Source organism: Phalaenopsis equestris, unplaced genomic scaffold, assembly GCF_001263595.1.
Source record: "Phalaenopsis equestris unplaced genomic scaffold, ASM126359v1 Scaffold000002, whole genome shotgun sequence".
Taxonomy (NCBI): domain Eukaryota; kingdom Viridiplantae; phylum Streptophyta; class Magnoliopsida; order Asparagales; family Orchidaceae; genus Phalaenopsis; species Phalaenopsis equestris.
Window position 1 is genome coordinate 80,596,896 of NW_018164444.1, and position 10,679 is coordinate 80,607,574.

Here is a 10,679-nt window from a genome sequence, read left to right on the forward strand (position 1 = left end):
TTAAAGTTGATGAATGACTTAAACTCGTCTTAAGAAATATGCACCTAATGGTATCAAATACAATGGTCAAGCCTTAATAATAAAACAAAATAATGGCTAGCAATAGGCTTAAAATCATAAGTTCCCTTCAACCACAAATGGTCAAGCATGTAAATAAATATATTATAACAAATGATTCAAAATCATGATTGAAATAAAACTTAGTTCGAAAAATTATAATAAGAAACTTATAACCATTATATAAACACGATAATTTGATAACTAATGTTTTTCATATTTAAAATCATTAATGATAAATACATATTTCTTCTCATTTGCTAGCTTTCTTAGCTTAAATGATTTTTTTTTCTAAACTCTAATTAAAATAATTAAAAAATAAACTGAAGATAGAAAAAAAAAAGCAAGAGATAAGTTCTGAAAAATAATCAATTGTCTTTTTCCTCAATAATCTTGCATACACTATTTTGAGCGTTCCCTTAATATTTATCTTGTTGGTTATAAAGGAAAACTCTACAAGGGCTATTAGGCTCTAAGTAGGATTTAGTAAATCTTATAACTCCAATTTAATAAATCATGATGTGTTTAAATATTTAAAATTATTTAGTACGACATATATCAGAGATGTTAAATTCTCTAAAATTATTTGATAACTTATCATTGAAATATAAATGTAATATTATATTGTATACTCAAAAATAGTTTGCATGGATTTCAATGCAACCCAATAGTTGGTCACCTCACTTCAGTCGATCGACTAAGCTCTCTCCCTCGACCACCTCATTTCAGTCGGTCGACCAACTCTCTCCTTAGGCCATCCTTCCTCCAACGAGTATCAATAAGTCGGCTTCATTTGGCAGGCCAACCCATCTCAGTCGCCGAACATTCTTCGGTCAGCCGGATAACCACGTTAAAGCAACAATCATTTTAAGGAAACTCATATATAAACCACTTAATTTCTTATTTATTAAGTTATTTTCTATTGGTAAATGTGAACAAAACATAAATATTCACCCACTTTATACTGACTGTATCCAAGAAGAGTATAAAATATATAAACTGTCACATAAGGTTATAAAATAGATAAAGGTGGAGCTGCAAGGCCAAGTCAAATAAACATGGACATGAACATCGGCATCGATGGCAAAACGATCAACGATCAAAATAAGAAGGCCTAAAATGTCATTTGCTTCTCTCTTTCAAAACAAGGTTAAATATGTAATTTTTTATACTTTCAAGGTGGTGGAATGCTTATAATATACATGTGTATTGTAGAATATTATGATTTATTTACAATTAGAAATTCTATTCGTTAAAGCACATATTTTTACGGATAATAACATGGTATTTACGAAATTAACACTCCTATTATCATTTACATGATTTCACTAAAATGTTAATTTTTTAAATTAAATGCAAACCCAAATTAATCTTTTAATTTTTTAAATTTACGGATCTGCGCCGCCACGTTGCTATCTCTAACCGTTTAATCCACTTTTCCGTCACCGCTAATTTTTCTAACAAACCGGCTTCATTTGTAAATAACAAATTTCGGGTGGTTTGTATGTAATTCTCACCTTCCACGATTGAACCCCACATGAACGTCGAGTATTTCCGCCTGGCACTTCTTACCTTTCCCTGTTCTTCTTCTTCCTCTGCTAAGCTTTTCTCTCCCACCCTATCGTGCTCGTCCAACGAAGCTCTTAAAGAATTTTCAGATTGCAGCGGAATCGGTTCTCAAATGGTGTCTTCCGCAAGCCATGGAGTGACAGACGGGCGCCGGTTAGAGCTAGCCAGCGACGGGGAGATAAGACCCAAACGCTCCCTTGTGAGACCGTCACGTTTTCACGACTTTTTTTTTCCGACGATGAACTGGAGCGGTTAACCGTTTCTACGTTGTGTGAACCCAATCTCGAGGGGCGGTGGTTCGGGTGATCGATCGACTCATCCGGATACCCAAATAGAGCCCCGAGGAGAGAGGAAAGCTTATTATTCTCCTGTTACTGCTCTTCCCATGTCGTCTCATGCTGGAGGAAAGAAGGAAAAGGAGGTGGAGCAGGACAATGCTCCTTCTACCGCTGCAGAAGAGGCTGTTGCTGCATCGGTGGCTTGTCCATGGAATTCGAGGAAAAGAAGAGCTGCGTGTCAAGCTCCATTGGAGAACGAAAGGAATAAGTACAATTGCTCATCACATTCTATTCCGCCATTGGGTAAATCCGTTATGCGAAGTTCCGCGGTCGGCGAAAATGGCTGGCGGAAGAAGTTTTCTATTTCGTTATCTCGAGCGGAGATCGAGGAGGACTTTTTGGTGTTCAAGGGGACGAAGCCCAGTCGAAGACCTAAAAAGAGACCCAAGGTCATCCAGAGACAACTCGATGTAAGTGGAAATTCCATATTTTGAGCCCATAATTATTATTCTTAGTTGTGGTGGTTGCAATTTTGATTGTATTTGGATTAATTTTGATCTCTAATTTTGAATTTATGTTCGTTGTTGTAGGACTTATTTCCTGGCGTATGGCTGTCGGAGATTAATGCAAACATGTATAAAGTAGATTAATGAGTTGATTCTTTATTTTTCTTTTTCATAGTTCTGCCAGATTTTTTCATATTTCTACCAGAAAGTTTGAATCAACAAGAGGGGGTATGACATTAGGCATTGTTAGAGTGGAGGTTCTTAAGAATTTTAAGATTCCATAGTTATTGTTATTTTGTAGCTTCAGTTCGAATCCCACTTCAGTTTACGACATTTGTCCGTAAATTTCTTCATATGTAAATTTCTTAGTATGAATATATAAGATTATAAATTGCAATTTTATCTTCTCTTATTTTTTACTTAATTTCATTTGTTACTTTTGAAGTCTCTTATTTTCCTTAATAGTCTTATCATGGAAAAAAGTTCGTCTGCGTGTAGAGTTTTTGTAATTCATAATGCTCGGGGATTTAATTTATATTAATGATTTCATACTGGTCTTCGATATGTGGAAACTGGCATTAGAATCGTCATGACAGTAAAAAGATGCCAACTTATTTTCATTCGCTTTTGTAGTTTTTTTAATTATTATTATTTTTTTATTAATCACTAATTTGAAAGAAAATTACAAAATTTTAAAAAATTGTTGGTCTTTTACCTTGAGAAATTTATGGGAGATCACCATGGTTAGACTTAGGGTCCGTTTTGGGCAGCTTTTTTCGAGCGGCGCGACCCGAAACCGTGAACATCTATTGTTTGTCTCTCAACTTCGCGGTCGGACGACGCGAAAGCGGGCGAAAATCGATTCTGATATTGAAATTGAGTGGGGGTTCCCATGTGGAGCTTCCCAACTTAAAAGAAAAGGTTTGAATTAAAGATTCTGAGAAATTTTGTTAGGGATTACCAGATATATTTTCAATTTGTTGCTATCAATTTGAGTTTTTACATGTCGATTTGATTTGTTTTTATTTTTTTAATTTTTTGATTTTGTGGGTGTTTTGATTTTGTGTTTGTGAAATTTTTATCTTTGTGTGTCAATTTCCATTCTGATTGATTTGTCGAGAAATTCGTGGAAAGATGTTTGAAAAATATGTGGAAATGTTGAGAAATTTTGTGGGAGTTGGAATCCTTTCAACAACCCCAAAATGTCATGTGTGTGGGAATCAAAAACCTTACTTAGACCCCAGAATGTCATGTGTGTGGGAGTCAAAATCCTTACTGAGAGTTAGATTCATTATGATTGAACTATTGCTATAGGAAGAGATCCTAAAGCAATGCAGAATTAGATGACTTGATTCTCAACCTCTAAAATTTTGATATGAACCATTGCAATAGGAGGGATCCTAAAACAATGTTGAATCGGATGCTTTGATCATCAACCTCTAAAATTTGATATGAACTATAATGATATGAGGGGTTCCCAAAATAATGTGGAATCAGATGTCTTAATCCTCAACCTTTAAATTTTAATATGAACTATTGCGATAGGAGGAGTTCCTAAAGGAATGTGTAATAGGATGCCTTGATACTCAACCAATAAATTTTGATACGAACCATTGCGATATGAGGGGTTCCAAATGTAATGCAAAATCAGATGTCTTGATCCTTAACCTCTAAAATTTGATATGAACTATTATGATATAATAGGTTCCTAAAACAATGCGGAATGAGATGCCTTGATTCTCAAACTCTAAATTTTGATATGAATCATTGCGATAGAAGGGAATCTTAAAGCAATGCTAAATAGGATGCCTTGATCCTCAAACTCCAAATTTTGATATGAACCATTACGATAGAAACAAATCATAAATTAATGCGGAATCAGATATCTTAATCCTCAACCTCTAAGATTTGATTTTGTAGATTTGTTGAAAAATTTGTGTAAACTTATTGGTTTGTGAAGATTTTGAATTTGTGAAAATTGTGAATGCAAAGATTATGGAGAGATTTGCAGAGTTTATGCAATGCAGAATGCTGTGAAAATTGTGAGTGCAAGGATTTACGGAACTTTCGTGAGTGTGCAAAGATTCATGAAAATTTAAGTAATGCAAATTTTTTTGGAAATTTTATCTAAAGATTTGTGAAATTTTAAATAATGCAAATTTTTTTGGGAATTTATGGAGATTGTAAGATCAAGGAAAGTAGTTGTAGAAAGGAATTGGATTGAGAAGAAATGTCAGGGGCTCACCTCAAAATCAAGGGCTGATCAAATAAATGTTTGTGTAAAATAAGTTGCAGTTTCATATCAAATAAACTGCAAACCCTTATTCACACAAGGAAAAAGACAAAGAAGAGTGGTGGTTCTATGTAGATAGAACCAGCTAGCCTCTTTCACACGATGAAGAGGACTCAAAGTTCCTGTGGAAGGAAACTTTAGGCTAAGAGAGATGAAATAACATAAATATAGTCTTGCATTAAACTTGGGCTAATTTAGCGTAGTTCAATTGTAAACTAGGTCGGTATGCGTTGACCTGAGTAGGCTAAGATTTGATATGAATTGACTCGGATTGACTTGGGCTGAACCATGTAGGTTTGGCTTTGGTTTTTTTTACCAGGTTGACTTGGGTTGACCAGAGTAGATTTGGGTTTGGCTAGGTTTAACATGGGTTGACTTGGGTCAACCCGCGTAGGTTTATGTTTGGTTTCATTGGGTTTAACCATCAAATTACCCTCTTTTTTTTGAGAAAATTCCTTAGGTCCATAGAGATTTTTGAAATTTTCCGAAAGTTTTTTTGGGCAAATTTTGGGTTTTCTCTAAATTTGGTCGAAATTACATAATTATCATAATATTGGGGTCAGCTAGTGTAATAAACCCTTAAAGCCACTTCTAATTCTTAAATCAATGAGCCTAAAATGCAACTAAGTTGTCGTTGAATTCAAATCGTGGTTCATTGGCTCTAATAGGGTTTGAGTGGCTTAAACCCCAATGAATGACCTAAATAATCTTAGTTAAATTTACTCATTATTTAACATAACCATAATTAAACTCTAAAACCTTAAAACACTTAAAATATAATTCCACAAATCACACTAAAATAAAACAATGTCAATCCTAACCTAATAAACCCTTAAATATAAAGTTAGATAAATATTATTTAACATTTGAATTTTTTAAATTAATATATTTCATTAATTAAAAATACCCAAATTTAATTCTAAGTTCTAATTTATAATTCAAAGCAACATAGAAATTTTCTTAGATGTGTACGATCTCATTCTGAACATTCTAAAAATTTTATAAAAAATTAAATAGATTTTAATGATTTAATAAATTTATTTAATCAAGAAACTAAAATAAAAATAAAAATAAATTAAATTAATTTCAAAATTTTCCCAAAAATCTTTTGAGGTGTCTCCTCAAAAGATATCGATGATATCTCCTGTTGGACTGAACTTTTTACAATAAGGTTATGGAGCCCTCGTAGCCCTTCCTATAATTTTTTCAAAATTTTTTTGATATAAAATTTAGTTTTATTAAATCAATTTAAAACATTAATTAAAGTTAAAAAATTAAAATTAATTGAATAAATTCCTAAATTATCTAAAATTAATATTATGGTATCCCTTGATTCTAGAAGATATTTTCTTAATGTTTGAGAAATAATTATGATTTAAATTTGAATATTTCTTGTGTTAAATATGAATGTTTAATATTTAGCTAAATAATGTAACCAAATTCTAATATAAAGGATTAAGCACTTTGACTTCTAAGTTGGATCCAATGTCCATTTTTTAACATGAAGGACTTCTAATTGGAAACGTAAAATTAAAGTAACATTGCTCCTTAGGTGCTTGCTAGTTTATGCCCCCAAATGTAAGTGCGACCAAGTACAAGCGACTTGGTGCATGAACGCACTAGGTCCACTACTAGCAAAGGATAGACTAGAATGATTACTCGACCTCCCAGTATCTGGTGCTCCCTGCTCCTTGTCTGTTGACTTCTGGTAAAAATTGTCTCAGTTCGAGTCAATCCCATTTGAAACTCCAAATAGCAATGTTGAAATCTATCACTGTGATATGAAAAAATAAATAACCACTGTTTAATCGAGAGTTATCCATTTTTAAGATTTAAAAAACTAAGAAACTTGCCTCTCTGGGGATACCAGACTCTGAAATTAAAATAAACCCTATTTTTTTAGTTTGGGTGGGAAAGACTTATGGAACAAAACTTCACAGAGTAGTGAAAAATCACTTCGAGATTGGAATCATCGTAAGGTATTACTTTCGTCACTTTGGGTAAAATACTATCCCATAACGTTTAAGTCGATCACAACAAAAAAATATCAAATCTTTTGCATGTGGTCCCCCTGATGCAAACAAACATAATGTCACAGTGATCAGAGCATAGTTTAAATAGCCCTAAATCATGCAATTACATAGTATTAACATTTTTTAGACATTAATTGAAATGTGAAATAGTATTTGAATATTGCATGCTTATAATCAAACCAGATGTCACGGAAAGAGGTATTTAACGAGTTTAAAATTAATTAAAGTACTTATATTTTGAATGAACACTCTATGATAAAAGAAAACTAAAAGAAAATAACACTAGTTGTTTTTAGCATTTAGATATCATATGATGGTGGTCAGTCCTGTAATGCTTTATGACGCAGAATGTTGGCCTTTAAAAGAGAAGCATAAAAACAAAATTAAGTGTTGTTGAGATGAGAATGCTTATGTGGATGAGCGAGATGAAATGCAAAATGAATCTATCCGTGAAGGGTTGGTTGGTGCAGTTCCGCTGGCAGACAAGTTTATAGAAAGTTATCTTAGATGGTTTGGTAGCATTAAATGTCGATCATCCGATGATCTGATAATGAGAGTAGATATTTGATTAGACTTATAATAAGAAAGATAGAGGGAGACCTAAAAAGATTGAGCATATTGTATAAAAAATGATCTTAATCTATTAGAATTAAATGAAAATATGACACTCAATAGAACACAATGGAGAAAAGGATTAAAAGAAAAATGATCTTAATCTTAATTTTAATGAGGCATGGCTATTGTTAGGGAGATCAGTAGTTAAGATTTAAAAGAAAAAAAAATGCATCACATACAGTTGTGGCAACATCTACAATTTATTTGAAAGTGAATCCAGATAATAACTATTAAGAAATTTACATATATACCACTTTAGTATTATATATTTACATATCCAACACCCAAAATTGGATTTTTACCCATATAACTCATTGATACCATAAATTATCAATTGATATCTAATTACTAGAGACTATATAAATTCTCTAAACTCTAATCTTAATTTCCCTATTTTTGAAGAAGTGTGGACACACACACAAACACAATATTATAGTAATCTAATTATTGTATGTAGTATTAATTTTAAACGAAATTTATATAATTATAAGTCTAATTATTTAAAATTAAATCACCTTTTGCTTGATATACAATCATTAAGAAATTTAATTTTAAACAAAATTGCCACGGTTATCCTACATAACCTTTCCCAGCCGAGAAATGGCCGCTTAATAGGGATGCTTAACATGTCTAAGAGAAAGAACTGTACAACCTAAAATAGTGGGAGGAGAGAGAGAGAATGAGCCGCAAACTCGCAAGTGGAGAAAGCGGGTGGCTTGGCAAGCCGATGCCTACCCTCCGCCTAAATATAAAATCCTTATTGCTTCTCATCTTCTTCCCGTTCAAGCTCCATCCTTCTCCTCGCGGCCACCTCCGTCATTCTCTAACTTCTCCTCCTGTCGCCTCCTCTAATCTCCCATTTCGGTCAGTTATAGCTTCCCAAAAATGGTAATCTCTGCTGAGAATGTTCCTGAGTCGCCGCCAGAGCCTCTCACACCATCTATTTCCTCCACACCACCTTCTCGGCTACGGAATGCGTCCATGTCTGGTCTCCATAACATTGATATCCCGTTTAATATGACTTGGGGAAGGCACCAATTTCTCCGCTGCCTGAACATTAATCGAAGGGGTGAGATTATCACTCACAACCGCAAATCTAATCTAATCGAGACCTCTGCTAATTTGCCTGAACAGGTAAGACTAGATGAAACCCAAGTCAGAATTAGCGATGCCGTCGTGATGACAGATACCACAAATCAGTCTGAACCCAATCACCAATCGGATGATCTTCGAGAACGCGATCATATTCCTCCTTCAATTTCGCCTTTGAGTGTCACCCGGAGAACCAGGAGGGTGCCGATTCTCAAAATCCCTTGCTGCAATGTTTCTCCTCCACCACCAACACCAGCAGCAGCTCCGTTACGGAAGAGCACGGGGAAGAGGTCAGTCCGTCTCCTGTATGACAATGCTTCTCCGCCGCCACCACCACCACCTTTGTTACGGAAGTGTGCGCGGAAGAGGTCCGTCCGTCTCATGTCTGACAATCTGGAGAAGCTGGAGAAGCCAGAGCATTGTCCTAAGATCTCAATTTCTCTCTCACGCAAAGAGATCGAAGAGGACTTCTATACATTGACTGGATTGCCCCCTTGTCGACGCGCTAAGAAGCGACCGAGAGCCATAAAGAAACAGCTTGACGTGAGTTAGTGGCTTTAGCTCAATTAAAAGTCTAACCTTTGTTGTCTCCATATTTTCCCTAACCTGATTCTTCAAATTTTGTGCACAGCAACTGCTCCCTGGCTCGTTGCTGCCGTCCATCACACCATCTAAATATGATGTGCCAGATTAGCCTAATGGCGTTAAGCTTTCTCATCTCTTTTGATGTTCCACGAATGCTGGATTTCTTTCAGGATACATTGAGAGGCCAACCTCCGCTCCTCTTTCAATATTTATATATATGCTAAGTATGCATTAATTGGCTGGTTTTTATGTAAGTAGGTAACGGGCATTGTGCTGATCGATGTCCCTCTTTGGAATTTGCTTTTGTATTCCAAGCTAAAATAGAAAATGCCATCGAACAATGTTTATTTTCTGTGCTTTTTTTATTGTTTATTGCTGCATCAGTGAAGGAAGTTCTCTTTTGATTATCTTTGGTTTGTCATCCCAGAAATACATAACTTTCAAATGAAAATAGAGATATATATTGTTCTGCATAGCTTGAAGATGTTACTCGTGGGTTTGCTTTACTAAAATTAAGCAAATGATTATGGTGGATATTAACTTGCTAATTTTATTTATTAACCGCCGGTCTGACCTAGCAGTAAAGTATTAGGCTTCTTTATGATCTCAGGTTAGTGTGTCGGCACTTTATTTGCTTATTTGCTCGGTTAACGGACTTGGCGTGCCGAGAATCTCAAGATAATTTTCTAATAAATTTAATTTTCAATTAAAAAACATTAAGCATTCCACTTTGAGAGAACGTACAAGCATCATTGTATGTCCAATCTGAATTAAAGCGATCAATTTTGACATCGTTAAAGTAATAAAATGTTTGCAAAATATTGTTCAATCCAAAGAACCACTCTGGGTTGTCCGATAGAGTGAACCCGATTCATTCTTTATTTGCATTAAAACTCACACAGATTCTATATATAAAGCCCTACTCCATTCCTTGAAGAGTGGAGCTAAAATTTGAAATTTAGGAAGTCCAGAGCTTAGAGAAGGAGCTAAATTCTAGTGTTCTTCACTAAAGGTCCAACAAACACCACCCACTTCTGCAATCACCGACCACTGCTTGTCGGTCGTCGGTTGCTCTTTGCTCATCTCAACAAAGTCCCTTGTGGAATCACTACATGCGATATGGAATCCTAATGTATATTGCTGAGTTATGAAACAACCTAAGGAGCAACACACCCCGGAGACAGTATAACAATCCATCTCGAAGAAGGTGTAACAATGCACCATGAAGTTAGTATGGAAATGCCTCAAAGATGATACAACGTGGACCTCTCACACAGTGTAGCAACACGCCATGAAGCTGTATAACGACACACTCTGAAGACTGTGTTACAACATACCTCAAATATAGTATAACACGCATCCTATATACAGTATAACAACACACCCTAAAAATGGTGTAACAACACAACTCGAGTTGGTGTAACAATGCTGCCCAAATATGATGCAACGATGTGCTCACATGCGGTGCAATCGACTCTCTTGGAGTAAGCATCAGTAACTCACATGGCCAACAACTACCTTGATTTTCAACTATGATCTCTATGACAAGCTGGCGCTACAACCACCATCCACAACACTTTCAGTGGTTTACTGCCTCCATAACAATCGACTATGACCTTTGTAGTGTGTTACAACTATTATTATTGAATTA

The 10,679-nt window shown here is 34.9% G+C and overlaps 2 protein-coding genes across 2 annotated transcripts; both read left to right on the top strand.

Moving 5' to 3' along the window:
• Positions 1–1,510: 1,510 nt before the first annotated feature.
• On the top strand, positions 1,511–2,588 carry LOC110029712. Its single transcript, XM_020732167.1, has 2 exons — positions 1,511–2,374; positions 2,495–2,588. Exons 1-2 carry the CDS (start codon positions 2,012–2,014, stop codon positions 2,552–2,554), a joined length of 423 nt encoding a protein of 140 aa, XP_020587826.1. The 5' UTR covers positions 1,511–2,011; the 3' UTR covers positions 2,555–2,588.
• Positions 2,589–8,065: 5,477 nt separating this feature from the next.
• Positions 8,066–9,412, top strand: LOC110029340. The gene is made up of 2 exons (XM_020731623.1): positions 8,066–8,986; positions 9,075–9,412. Exons 1-2 carry the CDS (start codon positions 8,237–8,239, stop codon positions 9,135–9,137), a joined length of 813 nt encoding a protein of 270 aa, XP_020587282.1. The 5' UTR covers positions 8,066–8,236; the 3' UTR covers positions 9,138–9,412.
• The last annotated feature ends 1,267 nt before the right edge of the window (positions 9,413–10,679 follow it).